At 30.7% G+C, this 17,992-nt stretch overlaps 1 protein-coding gene across 3 annotated transcripts; it reads right to left on the reverse strand.

The window, feature by feature from the left end:
- Window positions 1-7,650: 7,650 nt before the first annotated feature.
- LOC118037329 (plant intracellular Ras-group-related LRR protein 7) lies at window positions 7,651-13,300 on the reverse strand. 3 transcript variants are annotated; one of them, XM_035043284.2, is made up of 11 exons: window positions 13,145-13,299; window positions 12,893-13,025; window positions 12,219-12,288; window positions 12,030-12,076; window positions 11,406-11,514; window positions 11,156-11,241; window positions 10,711-10,801; window positions 9,517-9,602; window positions 8,611-8,697; window positions 8,353-8,493; window positions 7,651-7,837 (listed from the first exon to the last, which is right to left on the reverse strand). In XM_035043284.2, the coding sequence occupies exons 2-10, from the start codon at window positions 12,989-12,991 to the stop codon at window positions 8,383-8,385; spliced, it is 786 nt and encodes a 261-aa protein (XP_034899175.1). In that variant the 5' UTR covers window positions 12,992-13,025; window positions 13,145-13,299; the 3' UTR covers window positions 7,651-7,837; window positions 8,353-8,382. The 3 variants fall into 3 exon arrangements, with proteins under 3 accessions (XP_034899175.1, XP_073260828.1, XP_073260829.1); XM_073404727.1 differs by having other exon boundaries at window positions 12,893-13,300; XM_073404728.1 differs by lacking the exons at window positions 12,893-13,025; window positions 13,145-13,299 and adding an exon at window positions 12,370-12,868.
- Between the last annotated feature and the right edge of the window lie 4,692 nt (window positions 13,301-17,992).

A 17,992-nucleotide genomic window follows, 5' to 3' on the forward strand; every position in this document is an offset into this window, starting at 1 on the left:
TGATCTGAACAACCAAGCCCCTAAATACATGGCAAATGCCTCCTTTTATAGGTCAAAATTCAGAATTATTGATTTGATGACTAATTGTTGAGTGGGTGGCCAACTTTTGACTTTGTAAAAATGCTAGCATTAGAACTGGGTCCACTTGAAAACATGAAAGTTGTAGGAAATTAACTCAGCTTTCCAGGAAAAAAAATGAGGGTGATTTGGACTTCTAGAACTCTAGATATGGGCCAAACACTGAATAGTATTTGGGCTGCAGGACAGATTCAGACTTCTTTGTTGTTGCTATAATTTGGACTTGAAAACGGCCTTCTTAGATCTTGATGAAAACATGAAAGTTGTAAGCCTATGTCTTACTGAATTTATGTAAAAATTTGAGATCATTTTGACATCTAGAACTCGAGATATGAACCAATTACCGAATAGTGTTCCAGTTTGGACTGCACCAACATTTCTTTTTTAAGTTTGACCCTCTTTTTGTCCTTTCAATTTCCATACTTGAACTCATCAATCAATCCTTTGATTTATATGATAGGCCTGCATTTAAGATGAACATTTATCATATATTAAAGCATTTTAGAGTATTAGACTTGTTATTATAAAACATGCTTTAGTTAAGGAGTTATTTATACTTTAAGTGCAAAATGATGATATAAAACCTTGATAAATATGCACTTTTAATTACTAATCAAACCCCATTAATACCATTAGCTATCCTAATGTTCAGGATAGCTAATCAATTTCATCACAACCTTCCATTCATACCAATCATATAGACATAGACTACCCAATTCAAATCATATACATAAATTACCAAGTTCAAATAACTTATATACCTAGCAAATTTAAAATGGTAGAAAATAAAAATGCATAGGTATTAGGCATCTGCCTATTGTAAAAGCTTGATTGATAGTCCCCGGCTACTGTTTGGGTTATGTGGCTCCCCCTGCATTAACAAGTATACCACGCCATTACTTCTGAGCATTTATTCCTTCTAAATCGATAATCTATACAATTGTTTTTTAATCATATCATTTGTTTTTATCCCTATTTCTTTAAATTTATTTCTCATGTTCCCATTAGATCTTTTTCTTTAAGTTCTTTAACAAAATGTAAACCTACATCATAATCAACATAATTCCCTTATTTGAGCATTGTTTTGTTTTTCATCCATAACTAACATTATATAGTCCATTTTAAGGTGTGGCTTAATCCCTTGGAAAAATAAGACACGGGGCTACAAGTCAACTAAGAGAGAAGAACCCAATTCTTCTTCTAAATCCCCCAAAACTACTCGTTATTGAGAAGTTGGTTAACTATCTAGTAGAGCCTGTCTCGACCCTCTATCGGGTTTTAGTTCCTATTTGGAGTTCTAAAACTCCAATTTAAGCAAGGTCAACTTCCTTGGATAGCTAACATCTAAGGCCACAATTTCTATGAAGAGACCTAGTTCAAATTTCCTCATTTTCATGCTTGAATTCCATTTGGAAGACCAAGAGACGAAACTATCCAATTTCATCGACATTATCATAAACATTCACACATCATCAATTTAACGTATCCTTGTCAAAATCAATTCCTTACCAACTTATATACATTGTAATGTTTCCCAAAACACCTTCTAAGAATTAGTTTGTCCAATTTCATTAACTTATTAATCAACACTCTTTCCAACCCTCTCTAACACCTTCATTGTTATTCCTCTATGCATTTCTCATCATTTTAATTCATATAAACTCACATCATCAAGTCAAAGATTCAAATAAAACACCCTTCTTTTTTCTACATCAATGATCGGCCACACACTTAGTAAGGAGCTATAAATTTTCTTTCAAAATTACTTGTTATTTCAACTCATTTCAACCTTATTTTATGTCACAAACATCAATTCAATTCAATTTCTCAATTCTCCCAAAATTCATCATAAAGTTTAATCTCAATTAAATAAAAAAAAATTCAATGGAAACTTAACAATTATTGTAAGAACTTGTTAAATGGATGTTGGGACACTTTACCAAAGAGTAATTTAGGCTCCAATTCCTAACCATTCAAGGATTTTCACCTCTTCTTCCTTGCTTGTTGTTGCCACCACTTTCTCTTCACTCTGTTCTCAAATTTCTTCTCTCAAAACACTTTAAATCTAAAGGATTTTGTTGCCTAAATCATTTACTATCACTAACTCTCTTCTTTTTCCTTGTATTTTCTAGATTTTTTTCCTTGTATTCTCTAGATTTTCTCAAGAATTTTCACATAAAATGGAGTTTTTCCCTCTCTTGCTTCTCTATTCTCTATGGTCAACCACTACTAGCCTTATATAGGTAACAATTTGTCAAATTCCCACTATGTCCCTTTAAATAGTAATTTTATACTTATCGGGTAATATTTCCTTCGTTCCGGTATATTTTTAATATCAATTTTCAACAAGCGATATCAAAATTCATTAATTTATACCCCGGTACCTTTCTTTCCTCATAAATCACTTTTGTTTAAATTTAATTCATAGTTTGAACTTTTTTATTTTTCGAGCATCTTTCGCACTTCTATTTTAAAATTTTATTTGCTAACCATTTTTCCTAATTTCTTTCACTTATTCTCCTTTAATTCTTGTCTTGAAGTTGTTTCCCTCACTACTTAGTCTAAGTCTTACCCAAACTCCTTCAACTTTTCTCTTAAATTTTGGTGTAAGAGCTTCAGTACCCCCCCCCCCATTTTCTTCTCTATTGTTGTTGGCTGTAGAGAGGAAAAATTGAGGTATTTATAGCCCAATCTCTTGATATTTACATATTGACCCTATTTGCTTGATTATTTCATTTTTATCCACATCTTACTTTTCTAGCAACTAGTGTTATATACTCTTTTATTTATTTTAATTTCATCACTTTTCATTTAATTCTATATCCTTAATTTAATTTAACTCATTCTATCAACGGGTTAATATTTTAATATTTTTGAAAAAAAAAAATCGGGGTTTACACTCTTCTTCATCACTTGAACTAGAGCCTGACTCATCAGTTTATATGGCTTTCATTACTCTTTTGTGATGATGATTATGTTTCATGTTTTGAAGAAGTGGACAATCTACCTTGATGTGTCATGTTTTGTTACACTCATAACATCTAAAGACTTCCTTGCTTGATTATTTCTTGTCTCCATCCTTCTTCAAGTTTGAGAATCTTTTATTCCATTGCTTCTTTCTTAGGAAATTTTAGAATTGCTTTCTATTTAAAGCAATGTTCTCTTCAATGTCTTCATCATCATTATCATAATCATCTTTATCATCATCTTTAACATGATGAATGGTTTTGAATACCAAGTACTTTTTTGGCTTATCTTCTTGTTCTTGTTTGTCCATTGTGATTTCATGTGTTATCAAAAAACCGATGAGCTCTTTCAATGGAAGTTTGGTAAGATCCTTGGCATCTTAAATAGCTATCACCTTTGCTTTCTAAATCTTTGATAAGGATCTAAAAATTTTGCTCGCAATTCCAGCATTAGTATAAGTCCTACCATGAGCATCCAAACTATTAGTTATTGTAGTCATTCTAGTAAAAATACTAGTTATGGATTCACTATGAAGCATTTTGAATAATTCATATTGATGAACTAACATATTGATTTTAAATTATTTAACTTGGTTAGTTTCTTTGTGAATTACCTCTAAGGCATGCAATACGTCTCTAGCATTTTTGCAAGATGTGATTCCATTAAATTCACTTCTACTTAATGCATAATAGAGAGTGTTTATAGCCTTAGCATTTATAGAAAGCAATTTCTTATCACTATTCATATATTCACTCCTAGTTTTTAGAATTTCAATACCATCTTCAATTTTAATTGGTCTATAAGGACCATTCTCTATGGATAACCATAAATCATAGTCAATTGATTGGAGATAAATAATCATTCAAGCCTTCCAATAAGCATAAACATTACCATCAGAGAAAGGTAGCCTAGAGGTAGATGATTCTTCATTTCACATATTATAGCTAGTGGTTGTCATTATACTTCAAGTCTAAACAAACTTTATAAATAAGAACTAAGCAATGATACCAATTTTTGTTTTAGGATTAAGGCAACTATAACACTTAAGAGGGGATAAATCAGGTGTATCACTAATATTAAAAATAATTCAATAAACATAATAATTAAAGTGCTTAAAATAAATAGATAAGAGAGAAAATGTGCAAACTTGATTTTTAATATGGTTCAACAAGTCTACATATACACTTCAAGTACTAAATCATACTTGAGTATTGTATTCTTTTACTTGTCCAAGTTGTAGAGTACAATAACCATTTGATAAATCTACACCAAGACTTTTACACCACTTGAAGATGTTTCCTCTTCAAGATTTTTATCTCCTTTAAAGATATGTTCTCTTCAAAAAAAAGTTTCTTTGTGAAAAATATCTCACCAATACTAGGAGTTTTCCCTAACTCTTAAGAGTTTTACAAATATGATTTTTGTTATCATGAATTTACTCTTTTGATAGAGTGAATATTACAATTGAAAATCTTAGTATCTCTATATCTCACTATATAGTACTTTAGGATTAGAAAGTGTTTAAGTTTAGTGAGAATGAGAATGTATGCTCTTGCACTAGATTATGAAGGTTTGATTGCACAAATGAGTATAATTAAGGATTGATGATTTTAAAGTTGTTTCAATCTTAAAATAACTTTTATATGATATATTTTCATATTGTCTTGCTAAATTTACAATTAGACAAGGTATATATATGTTTCTAGCAAACATTAGTCGTGTATAGCCTTTATTGTCCCATTAACAACTGAATGGTCGACCGGTTCAGATTGGTTAGGCTAATCGGTCGACCAGTTCCTGCAAAATTTTCAAGTCTTCATCGCTAATGAAAAAGTGGTCAACAGGTTCATTTGATCATACCAAATGGTCAACCAATTAATGCAGAATTCTAGTTTTATTAATTTTACCCTAGGTAAATTCTTAGAATCATCTATCAGGTTTTTAATCAATCCTTTTAAATAATAACGCACAGTAAAGTGTGTGCGTTTATTTTAATTGTGCTATCAATATATAAGATATTTAAATTTACATAAACCACTAAAATGAGCACTTAAATTCTAAGTCTTCACTTTACTTCTTCTTGGACTATTTTTATTGATTTTTTCATGAAATCCTTCATGCTTGTTAATGTGATTTTTGTATAAAACTTATTCAACATTTATTCTCAACCAAGTATTTTATTAATACAATTTTCACTTTACTGTTATCATTAAGATATATAAAAACATAAATGTGTGACCTAGAGGTCAATAGTAAAGGTATAAATTGTAAGGACAAAATCATAATTCTACCTCTTAAAACCTTAGAATCGGTTGCTGGGGAAAAATCATAATTTTACCCCTTAAAACTCTAAAAATGGTAAGTAGGCACACTAATAACTACCAATGGTAGCCATGGTTATTATTATTGCTAGCTAACAACATGAGGCATCAACCTTGCGTTGTGTCATTAGGCATGTTGATAACCTAGCTCTACCATTGTTATTTTAGAACATGTGAAAAAAAAAAAAATTAATTCACATAAGGTAATAAATTCTCTTTCGATTACTCCAATATTTTTTTTATAGTTTATGTTGTACCCAATATCTTTCAACTTATTACCGTTGATCAATGCAATATGTAGTTATGATCAAAATATAACATCTCATATATAAGATAACTTATTGATCTTCAAGCCTGGCGATTATTTTTCATGCTATGCTATAACATAAAAATGATCAAAACATTATTTTTCATTTTATTTTCTTTGTAATTGCTTATAAAAAATGAAAAATAATATTTTGATTATGACTTTATAAAAAATTAAGAAAAATAATTAGTTGGAGGAAATATAAAAATTGACAATAAAAAATATATATATTATATTTTTATTAAATAGTTGTGTGCTTTTTGTATAAAACTTGTGCTTGGAAGTTTCGTACATAATCATAAAAAATGACTTAACTAAACTATTTTTAAAATATAATTGTAATTAATTATCTAAATAGGATTTATTTTAAGATAAATAATTTTTTAAAAAAAATACATATGAGAAACTAGAAAATAAACAAAGGTGCATCTAGGCCCTGAAAGATGAACCAAGTACATTTGGGCCCAAATTTTAGGCCTACACTCATGGGTTTTGGAGGGAAGGCCAAGTGTTTTTTTTTTCAAAGATAATGAGTGACGTGTAGTCTATCTCGGTAAACAACGTGTTATCCTTCTATAACATTTTATGATCACGGAACTTGTCTCTAATTACAAGCAAATCAGTGTACATGATTTTAAAACCTACAAAATCAAATTTCAACCATTTTTTTCACCCAAAAACATGATAAGAAAGAACATGATAAAAAATAAAAAAAATCTTATGGACCTATAAGACCTCATTTCCAACTACAAAACATATTTTAATCAACCTAAACTCATAATCAAACTAATTTTTTAAATAAAAATTAAAGCTTGATATACTTTTTTCAACATTATTAAAGGTGAAAACCCACTCATTTTCTCTTTTAAAGACAAATCCATAAATAAATACAAAATTATTGGTGGTCAAAATTTATCAACTCAAGAGTTTTTTCTCTCCTCAACTTTTCCGATGACTTCTCTCTTTTTTCTCAATCTTTAAGAATTGAAAAGAGTATAAAATAAAATTTAAAATTAAAATATAATAACCTAAAAGAAATATAAAATCTTGAAACTTGGTGGATCAAATAGAACTTCTATGAGCTTTTTGTAGAAAAGAGCTATGTTTCTTCTTATACATAAATTTTAGTTCTTGTCTCTTCAATTTATTTGTTAACAAATAGTGGAAACTGTATTTCATAAAATAAATTGTTAATTTAATATGATAATATTTACCAACACATATAAAATAAAATAAATAAAATAAATTTAACGTAAAAAACTATAGAAATATAACTTCAAACCAAAGTGAAACAACAGAAAATTCAAATATCTAGAAGAAAAGAATTGGCTATGACACGGATAAACAGGTTAGTTAATGTAAGAGGATAGTCAGTTGACCTAACGTAAACTTCAGTTTTCTTTTAGCTTATGGTGATAATGAAGTAGCATAGATAATTATGTCCATGAGAAGGAGGGAAAGTGTATTAGAGAAACATCATGATCAAATGAAACCCACTAGAATTGAGAATCTGGGAAAAGCACGCTCGGTCCCGTTTTTTATTAGCTGAACCTAGCACACTTTTTAAATGGATTTGTAGTTCATGAGCACCCTAGCAAACTACTTTATTATTATTATTATTATTATTATTATTATCAATCAGATATGATAGACTGGATTCTGTCACACGGACAAATATTCAATTAAGAGATTACTCATTTGAATATATAGTAATTTGAATATATATGTTTTTTTAATTCCCTTTTTGGTGGCATCCCTTTACTTTCTTAGGCCAGAAACAATGAACAGTGCAAATTAAGATGAGCAAATATTTCTGAGAATTAAATAGTTTTGAAAACCCTCGTCTACTCTTGTTCTTTTGAAAACCCTCGTCTACTCTTGTTCTTTTAATCACATACTGGACCAGTTTGCATCTAAAAAATGAATTCAGGTTGCACTTTAAGGTCTTAAAAACAAAATGAAAAGAGATGTACCAACTACCAAAACACCCATCATTAAATATTAAAAGAGAAAGGAGAATACATTTACAACGATACGTTATATTCCATAGGTGACAAGATATTCAGGCTGTAAAAGGAGATAGCTACTCTAAAACTACAACCATCACGATTCAACACCCTTTGTTTCCCTTGCTTTAGCCCCTTAAAGATGTCCCACGTCCATTCTGTTCAGGAGAAAGTACATTAATTTGCTAAAAACAATTCAAGAGAAAGCATATTCTGGAATGTTTTTACAGAGGAAGCATCACATCAAAATGAAACAGCAAATGTGCACATTCGAACACTTGCTTGTGTGCGCGCATGTGTGCTGTGATCATGTATGTTTTGATTTTGTTCAATGCCAAATAATTTCTACTTTGTCATGCACCAAAAGAAAAGGTCTTGCAGACAATCAACCAATAGATATTGATGATCTCATCCCATATAGCCACAAAAATGAATACGTTAATCCAATTCTAACTTAACAAGACATGTGAGGGAAGGTGAAGGGTATGAAGGTGGGCAGGAACATGACATTTGCAGAATTCACCAGTTGGTAAAATTATTGTTGTTCTAGAAGTGTGCTCAATTTCACTCGGTCACTGTACCATGCATTGATATTTTTATTTTTTTTTGGCGTGGGGGGGCAATTAAAAGAAAAAACTTCCAAGTCGTGAAAAGGTTATGGTGTGAAACTTACTATGGTGTTGGAGTATCAAGGCAATAGTAATCATAGATCAACACCCTCATCAAGGCCTTTTGAACCCATCATTACGTTTGAATCTATTTGTTTGTCAAACTTACTCTTCCTTCTGGCTTCAAATTCTTGAAATCCTTCCATCTACAAGTAATTTTTTGAACATTTCAAATACAAAAGAAAAACACAATACTAACCCTGCTGCTAAACTGGAAAAAAAAAAAATCAACCATGCAGTAGAGAGCTGAATCTGTGTCTTGCCTGCTGAAATTGATCCATAGAAATTGGATTGTCGTGCAAAGAAATACTCTGAAGAGCCTTACAGTCTTTCAAAAGATTTGGAGGAATCTGTCAACCATGGAATACAAAATTGTCTATACTCTTGTTTGACAGATAAAACCTACATTGATGATTCAAATTATCATAGTACTAACTCGGAAGTCACAAGCATACACTCAACTGATAGAATGCATGCATAAACCAAAATATGAACATAAAAAATGGATTAGTCTGTGAAGAGAAGGAAAGAAACTAGTGCTGCTGGCCAGAAAATAGTTAGTGTTCAAATCATTATATTCAATCTAACTAATCTGGATAAATAAATAATTAAGCTCAAAACAGTTAATCCAATTTGATTCACAGCCACTAAACAACTATTATTTCCTAAACCACAGCCTGAAAGTTTGAGTGAGAACTTTTGCAAGTTATAAATTATAAATCAGGGGAAAATGAAATTGCTTCTCAGATTACAAGAAAAAAGGAATGAAGAGAAGATTTTCAAGGTTAAAAAAGAAAGGTTAAGGATTCAAGAAGAAGGACATCAGGAAAACAGCTATTTGCTTTCAATCGACAGGGAAATAAATATAGAAGAAACTGTAAGCAATTAAAAGAAGAAAGAAATGGCATGCACATTGAAAAGATACAATCAACGAACTCTCCAGAATTACAATTGAAACCTAGTTAGCAACACTCTACAATACTAGTTATCATTTCTGAGAAAAAAATTAAATACAATTGGTACGCCCAATATGACCATTATACTAGTAAACTGGAAGGCATTCTGGAAGTGGGCCATCATGGCTGGCAGAGGCTGGCAGTATCAAATTACCACATCTACCACTATGGACAGTTTCAGAGAAGTTAGACAAGATTTGAACTAAATATTACCTGGCCCACACTATTATTGTTCAGGGAAAGAGACTTCAAGTGAATGAGATTGCAAACAGATGCCGGAAGATCTTCAATGAGATTATCTGCAAAATTGGCCAAGATAATAAGCTGTGAGAACTCTGAGAAGTAATGGTAGGATTATTGATATCTAGAAGCACTAAAACAGAACAAACTACTCGTATTATTTCTAAATAGGCGAAACAAAATCAAATCCATGTGCAAGAAAACAAGTAAAATGTATCAAGATCTCATCCAACTCATGGCCATATAATGACACTCCAAACAACCATACAAGTGGTTCAAAATAAGATTTGGATTCGTTAAAAAAAAAAAAAAAAAAAAATCCATGTGCAAGACTAATATATGAAAAAGCATCCAACTAATGCCCATAAAATGACACTTTATGGAACTATACAAGTTGCCCTTATAATAAATGCAAGCAGCAATTTATGTATCTTGACAAAACCTCTTGGAGCATAAAGTTGTGTATATAAGCCTAATGTTAATACAAACACTATCAATAACTTAATCTGTACAATTTACCTGTTATGTAATCCAAGAAGGTGCTTAAAAATTACCAAGATGTTATGCTTCATTCCTAGTAATATCCAGCGCTGCAGTTCTAGAAGCATTTATCTACTACAAACATTTAGATCAATTTCTAGGCATGAACATAAAACAAAGATTTATTCCAACCACCAGACACCTTAACGTTTTCCAAATTATTTGAAGGGAGAACCAAGCAGGAGAGTTTATCCAATTAGTTTTAAGACAATCAATTTGATTTCTAAACATAATTTACCAGTTGTTAACTTTTGATAAATCCTTCACAATTGTTGCGAAGGAAAAAAAAAAAAAAGGAAACAACATAAGAGTGATGAACAAAAATCCTAGTCCAGTAGAATCAGATTGTCAGTGAGTTTAGAGCATCAAATTTACATGGAATTTCCAGCAACTGAATCATTTCAATAGGCATTATCCAAATCTAGGGCCAATGCCATCAAACTTTCATGCCCGACAATCCTCTTCAAATAGGAAACTTGAAGAGTTTCATTATCCATGAATGAAGAACAGGTAACAAAAAAAAAGGTTTATGGAATGCTTCACATTATATTCAATTACAGTAATTTTTTTGTGCATAAATATCAACAGGGAAAAAGATTAAAAAGAAAACCAAAGATATTAGCATACCATTTGCTTGTAATTCTTCTAGAGAGAAACAACTCCCAATTGATTCTGGAAGAGTCTTTAACTTGTTATTTGACACATTTAAAAGTGATAACTGCATCATCAAACATTAACTCTTGTCATGGAAGTTAAAGAGATAAGATAAATGCATCATGCTGAAAACCAGTAGTGCCATATTCTAATGAAGTAATAGGGGAAGTATTTTGGTCAATTTCTAACTGCCCACTAGGCAGACTTTCAACTCTCTTAACTATCTGCATCCTCTAACTTTTGTCATGGATTCTATTTAATTTGTTTTGAGAAAAGCTTAGGTAGGCAGTTCTTTTGAAAATCTAAGTATAGACCTTCTCCATTAAAATTGCCTTATTCTCATACTTGGTAAATTTTATGCAATCTCAAATCCTTTGATAGCTTAATTCAATATCGACAACCAAATAGAGCCACTTACATTGCGCAAACTCCCAATCGTCTCAGGCAAGCATGTTAGAATGTTATCTGAGATGGAAAGCCTCTCAAGCCTCACCAGCTGACCCACTAAACAGGAAATATTCATCAATTTTGGTTTTACGCAAGAAACAAGGACAGTAGGAAGTGTGCAGATAACGCCATGAAGACTGTCAGATTCAACCACAAAGGTAAAGGAAATAGATTTAAGAAATAATAATAAATCATCTTACTTATTTAGAGAAGAATATTACATTCATCAGGTAAGGAAGCAATTCGATTCCCATCAAGCGTCATAGCTTTTAGTGACTGCAGTTTCCCCAAATTCATTGGCAATCGCTCAATAAGATTATCAGCTAAAACCTGAAAAGAGCAGGTTGCTTTGATGGGTAATCCAGGCATTCCATAAGATTAGCTAATATGCTAACAAGTACTTCCATATACTCGTGACACTATGACTATGGATGACACAACTGCTAGAAAAATAATTGATCTGCTCAGAATATGAGAAGCAGCTGTTCAAGCATCAATTCATGAGTAAACTCTCTGGGTGTATGAAAATTAAATAAATGAAACAATACTTTCTTCATGGTTATGGCCCTATAGACTTTGGTAGTCCACCAAAAACCATTGGCCTTTGTGGTAAGCAGTACACCTTCCTATTTAAAATGCAAAAAGTTGCAGATTCAGCCCACAGGAGGGGAAAGGTAAAAAGGAGAATGCCATATCCCATAAAATTCAATTTAAAAACAAATTTGACAAATTAAAGCTTTAAGATAACATACAAGGGCTTTTTATGCAAGTTTGTATTTACAATACAAGTTCTCAAAAAAAAAAAAAATTAAAGGCCGTTAAAGCTAAAATATTATAATTCTTACCAGGCGTTGCAGGTTTATCAATTTGCTGATCTCCATTGGAATGTCAACTGCAGTGAAAACATGGCCATCAAGTCTTACAATAACACAGGTGAGGAAAAACTGCAGTTTTTGCCACTACAAATCCATATCATCTGACAAAATGGATTTGAGAAAAGCCAACAAAAGGTAAAAAATGAAATAAACTATTACCCAATTTATTGTGTGTTAAATCAAGGGTGCGGACCGCTTTGTCAAGATCAAGAACCTCATCCGGAAAAGCCTGTTCGTGAAAAAATAGAGAATGAAAAGGCATATGAACAACTGCGTTTATACCGCTGATATCCAAACTATCAGTACTCACCTTCTGCGGTAGAAAAAGTTGGTGACTTCTAAACGATTTACTTAAAGTACAGAAAGAAATGCTAAAAGAACGAATCATGAAATGAAAACATTGAGTATGAAATTCGGATGCGAATTTATTAGATCCGTCATATGCATGGTATCCATGTTTTACTTATACAAGCACGTGCGCTCCAAAAGGTACTGATGGAAAGGGGAAAAATCAATCATCATTTCTTTTCTATCAAGTAAATGCTTTAAAATTAATCGAAGTAAAGTAACACCCAACCAAGTAAACATCATAAGTCGAAACCACTTAGCTTAAATCATCGTATTCAGCAAATTAGCCATGCCATAATAATATCATCAAAACAGAAATAACCATTCATTTCATTCTGCAGATAAACACCTGATTACAACGTTGAGTTGCTTGTTCTTAATTTTTTAATCAAACAAAACCCAATATCCTTGTTATTTACTTATTTATTTAACCTTAACAAACAAGAAGGAAACAATAAATATAAAAAATATATGTGTGTGATTGCCTTCAATTTGGCGTCGCGAAAAGCAACAATGCCGGTAGATCGCCAGCGGGCAATCCTAGAAGCTTTAGAATCCACGTTTTGGCTTGCACAGCAACCCATCTTCTTCGTTATCGTCAAAGATGATCAGCTTATGCTTATGTTTAAAAAAAAAAGGATTAGGTTTCTTAGGTTTAGGTAGAAGGGTGGAAGCCAATTCAAATAAAATGTTTGCAGAAGAAGAGATGGTAAGAGCATAAGTATTAGAAAGGAAACCACAATCTTAGATGACCAACAGAGCCACCCCCGCCCTCTCCCGTCTCCTCCCCTCCCCTCTAAGCTTAACCGCGTTGTCGTTGACTCTCTCTTTTTTCCCCTCTTTTGCTTTTTCTTTTTTCTTTTGTTTTCTCTTGATTATATTACTCTCACTTAATCCTGAAAAGTTTGTCTACCTTTTGTTTTAGGATGTTTATAACTATATTATTAAAATTAAAACAAAAACTTAAAAAAAAGGTGGTGTTCTACTATATGCACACACTCGAATTTTAGATTTATATGTGAAATAATTATTTTATCGTTCTAAAATAAAACTATATAATTAACTTGAGATGTGCTACGGTGTTTTTAACAGATCAATTTATTATTATCAAATTAATTAAAAATATCTCAGTTATCTTATATTTGTACTGTTTATATTTTTATTATACAATAAAATTAGTAAACAGTCTTTAAAAACAAAATTCATGCTTCTAGGATTTTTTTAAAAAATTCATTTTAATTTAAAAATTAAAATATCTAAATTATTCTTGAAATGTATTTTATGAGGCCTGCATCTGTGGACTTTTCTGTCATTTCATCTTGATTTTTTTTATAACTGTCAAGTCACGGTGTTTGGTATTTCTAAGATAAAAGATACTATTAAAACAACTTCTTGGAAGGTTCGTGCAATACATTATTTTTATTATAATATTGTTGTCTTGGGCCTCTCAGAGCCAAGTACATGAAACGACATCCTTTCTTTTTATCTCTCCCAAGACTCTCGAAGATGCGATTGGTCTATCCTTTTTAATTCTAACAGAATCATTTTGATCCCTTTACTACTGCACAAGTAGCCCCGCCAAGCCAACTTATTTCCATACTCCTTCCTAGCTTATTATTTATATTAATGCTGCTCAATATTTTATTTTATTTTATTTTTTTTACAACTCGTACTTCAACCATCTGTAAGTCCATTAGCCACATTCCATGCGATGAATTCATGTTTTACTTCGACTTTGGTTTCATCAACCCAATACGATACATTTACTCATAACTTGGTTTGTTTATTCATCATTTCTTTTAAAATATTCGTGATTTATGCTTCAAAACATAATACCCCTCACTGCTACGGTTGGCTAAATACTAGCATAATTGGCCCTTTATTTCGACCGATTTAGATATCACCTATTATTAATCCTATCGTTGCGGTCCGTTCAAACTCTATATTTTATCCCACCATTGCCACCAATTTAATTTTTATATATTTATCCTGTTATTACTGTCAGTCTAATCACATAATTTAATCTTGTTGTTAAAATCAATTTAATCACATAAAATAATTATATCAATATGATCGGTTTAATCACATAAAATAATTTCATTGTCGCGGTTGGTTTAATCCCTCAAAATAGCACCCGTTTTTGTAGTCGGTTTAATTTATTAAAATTAGTCCTCTCTCATGTGGCCAACTCAATTTTATTCATTTAGTTCCTGCTAATTTGGAAGATTTGATTTAATCAAATTAGACCCTGCTATGCTAATTTGGAAGATTTGATTTAATCAAATTAGACCCTGCTAATAAGGAATTTGTATCCATGCTCTACATAACAATCTCATATTCATAGTGCTCATAATGAATTCACATTACATAATTCACTTTGAATTTACGAATACAAATTTGCATATTTTATTCTCACAACAAACAATTAAATAAAATGTTTTTTATTAATAAAAAGAAAGTTAGTCACCTACTTGATTCCCCTGTCAAACGAGCTTTATATATTGAAGTCTCGGCTCCGTATACTCCTTTTAACTCAAAGATAGGTATCTTTATCAATAAATCACTATCTTAACTTGTAAGTTCATATTCATATTAACCAATTTTGTCCACACCAAAGCATCTCATAATCATAATTATCCACATTTAATTCCAACACATTTAAATTGTCATAATTTACAATTGAGTTATTTCTCACTATAATTTGCATTTAACAATCAATTTTTTATTCTTCTATAAGGTACAACACATTTATATTTTCTTTTTATTTCAAGATTTCATAACAAATATAATTTCTAAACTTCCATGTTAAAAATGAAAAAAACCCAGTAATACTAATTCAATCTTTCATCTTTTAATTTAAGTATTGATAGCCCAATTCAAACCCATAAAAGACTTATAACTTAGTCATACCAAATGAATCCAACTCAACATGACAATTCTTTCCAAACCTATATACTCAAACTCTCTATTTCACTTGTTAATTGAATCTAACTTCATTCAAAGTTTTCATCAATCATGCAAAGCATAGAAATAACATAAATTAACAACCAATCACAATAGACTTCCCAAAATTTTCAAAGTTATTTAAATTAATTACTAAACTAATTTCGATGAAATTCATAATTATTTATAACTTTCACAATTCATTACTCAAACATATTAATTTCAATACCAAACACAGAATATACAAATCAATTCAACAATTTATCCCCCAATTATAAAAATCCCCAACTTTCAAATATCGTTGGTCACTTAGCAAGCAATGAAATCATGTTCCTCTTTTAATTTTGTTTCATTTCATCATTTTCCTTTAACATTTCCATGTCAATGTTCCAGAATTCCCTTCAACTTTCAAAAACTCATTTTAATATGTAAAGCATGTAATCATTCAACGTTATATCTCAATCACAACTAATTATGCCTACATATACATCGATTTACATACAATCTCATAATTTACAAAATTTTCCCAAATCCCCCCGAAACCACACTTATAGGTGGCCACTAAAAGGGTTAAAAACCCAAAATTTATTCTTTAATTCTTTCATTTTATCTATAATTTAAAAATTTCAAGCACATATTTATCATAATTTCATCCCACAACTTACAATTTCCACAAACATCAATAAACCTTAACAAACAACATTTTGGGTTTTCTTAATCTTTTTCTAAAAATTCAATTGAATGAAATAAAACCATAAAATTCATCTTACCTAACAAAAATTAACTCAATTTGGTGAGTTAGAATGTAGTTTCTTTCATAATTTCACCCATTTCTTTAAATTTCTCTTTCTTCCTTTTGCTCCCTCCCTCCCTCACTTTCTCTCTCTAGATTCCTAACTTAGTTGTTTTCTTTAGATAAAATCCTCTTCGAGAACAACCCCTTTAATTTACATCCTGAAGAAATGGAGAAAAAATAGAAGACATTAAGTTTTTCAAGGTAATTATTGCCTTCAATATTGCAGCCAACCCCTTTCATTATCTCTTTAACGGGGAAGAAAGTTCTCTTCATTTATTTATAAGATTACCACTATTTTAACATTTCTTGAATAGTTTTGTAAAAACACTCATTCGTCTATATTTTTTCTTGCACTGAATCTTACATCATATCATCCAAAATTATTTTAATTCACTTGATATTTTTTTATTATTATTAATGTGGGTGTCCGGCCAGCTTGTGTGCACCTCGACTAATCTCACAAATTTTAAAGTTAACAACCATGTAAACCTCTAATAGCCATCATATTAGCAACCATGGGGCTCGAACTTGAAATCACAGGAAAAAAAAATCTCTTGATCCTAAATTCTTACCACAGAAGGTAACGACTAATTCACTTGATATCTTTCCTCTACAAGTCATAATAAAAAACAATTTCTTAATTTATATTATTTTTTGTTACAATTTACTCTACTATGCTCAGTTTAACTTTGACCCGTCAATATTTTCCATGCACAATTCCTTTTCTTATTCCATCCAAGGTTCTAGTTTAATCTTTTTTCCCTAAGGATTTAAACCCATTGTCGCACCAAATATTTTCTCTTAAATGTATCATTTTCTCTCTAGTTGGAATTTATGAAATTTATCGCGAGACTTGTAACTCACCCACCAATACCTTTGCATACCACTTTATTATTTAATTCATCAATATATATTTTTAAACTAGCTCACTAGGACCCTCACCCATAATCATAACATATTCATTATTATTTTTCCATCAAGAATTTCACTATATAATACTGATTCACTGATTTTAGACAGGAGTTTATAATTATAATGTGAACGGTACAAAAATATATCTATTATGATCGATTCTCATAACACTTTTTTTTTTTATTATTAACGTGGATGTTTAGACCAGCTTATGTACATTTTGACTAATTCTACATGCCTTAAAGTTAAGAATAATGTAAGTCTCCAGTGGTCCTGAAGGGACTCAAATTTTTTATCATTGAGGAATAAATTCAAGATCTAACCAATTGAGCTGCCTTTCAGGATTTTCATAACATTTTTTTGCATTTACAAAATAGACACATACTCAATCATAGCTAATTTCTTAGGATAAAATTATGTTCATAATAGGGTTAAAACTATAAAGCCCAAGCATTGCCTAAGAAACAATTATGGATTTGTTATTGATCTTATACATGGGCTAAAAAATTGATGATGTTTTTAAATAAACTAGACAAGGTATGCATGATGTTTTAACCTAAGGTAATAATCATGTATTTATATTTGAAATTGAATGAATTCTTCACATGAGCTAGAGCCAAGATTTTGCATGTCAATTCATCCATTTGAAAAGATGAAATAGACAAAAACATCTTGATTCAGTTGATCCATGAAACAAAGCTAATAGATAGCTCCCAACACTTTTTCTTTTCTTTTCTCTAATTGCTTGCCTGTTGTTCCTCCCTTTTTTTTCTTTATTCTCTTCTTCCTATTAACAATGCTAAATTATATTAGGAAATTAATTATAGATTTAATTTTGTCTTTAAAGAAATCCTGATTATGCAGGTATTTTATTCTTTCTTCCACAACTATTGATTTTCCATAATTATTTTTTTTTTTTTTTTGGTAAATGGCT

Source organism: Populus alba, chromosome 15, assembly GCF_005239225.2.
Source record: "Populus alba chromosome 15, ASM523922v2, whole genome shotgun sequence".
NCBI classification, from domain to species: domain Eukaryota; kingdom Viridiplantae; phylum Streptophyta; class Magnoliopsida; order Malpighiales; family Salicaceae; genus Populus; species Populus alba.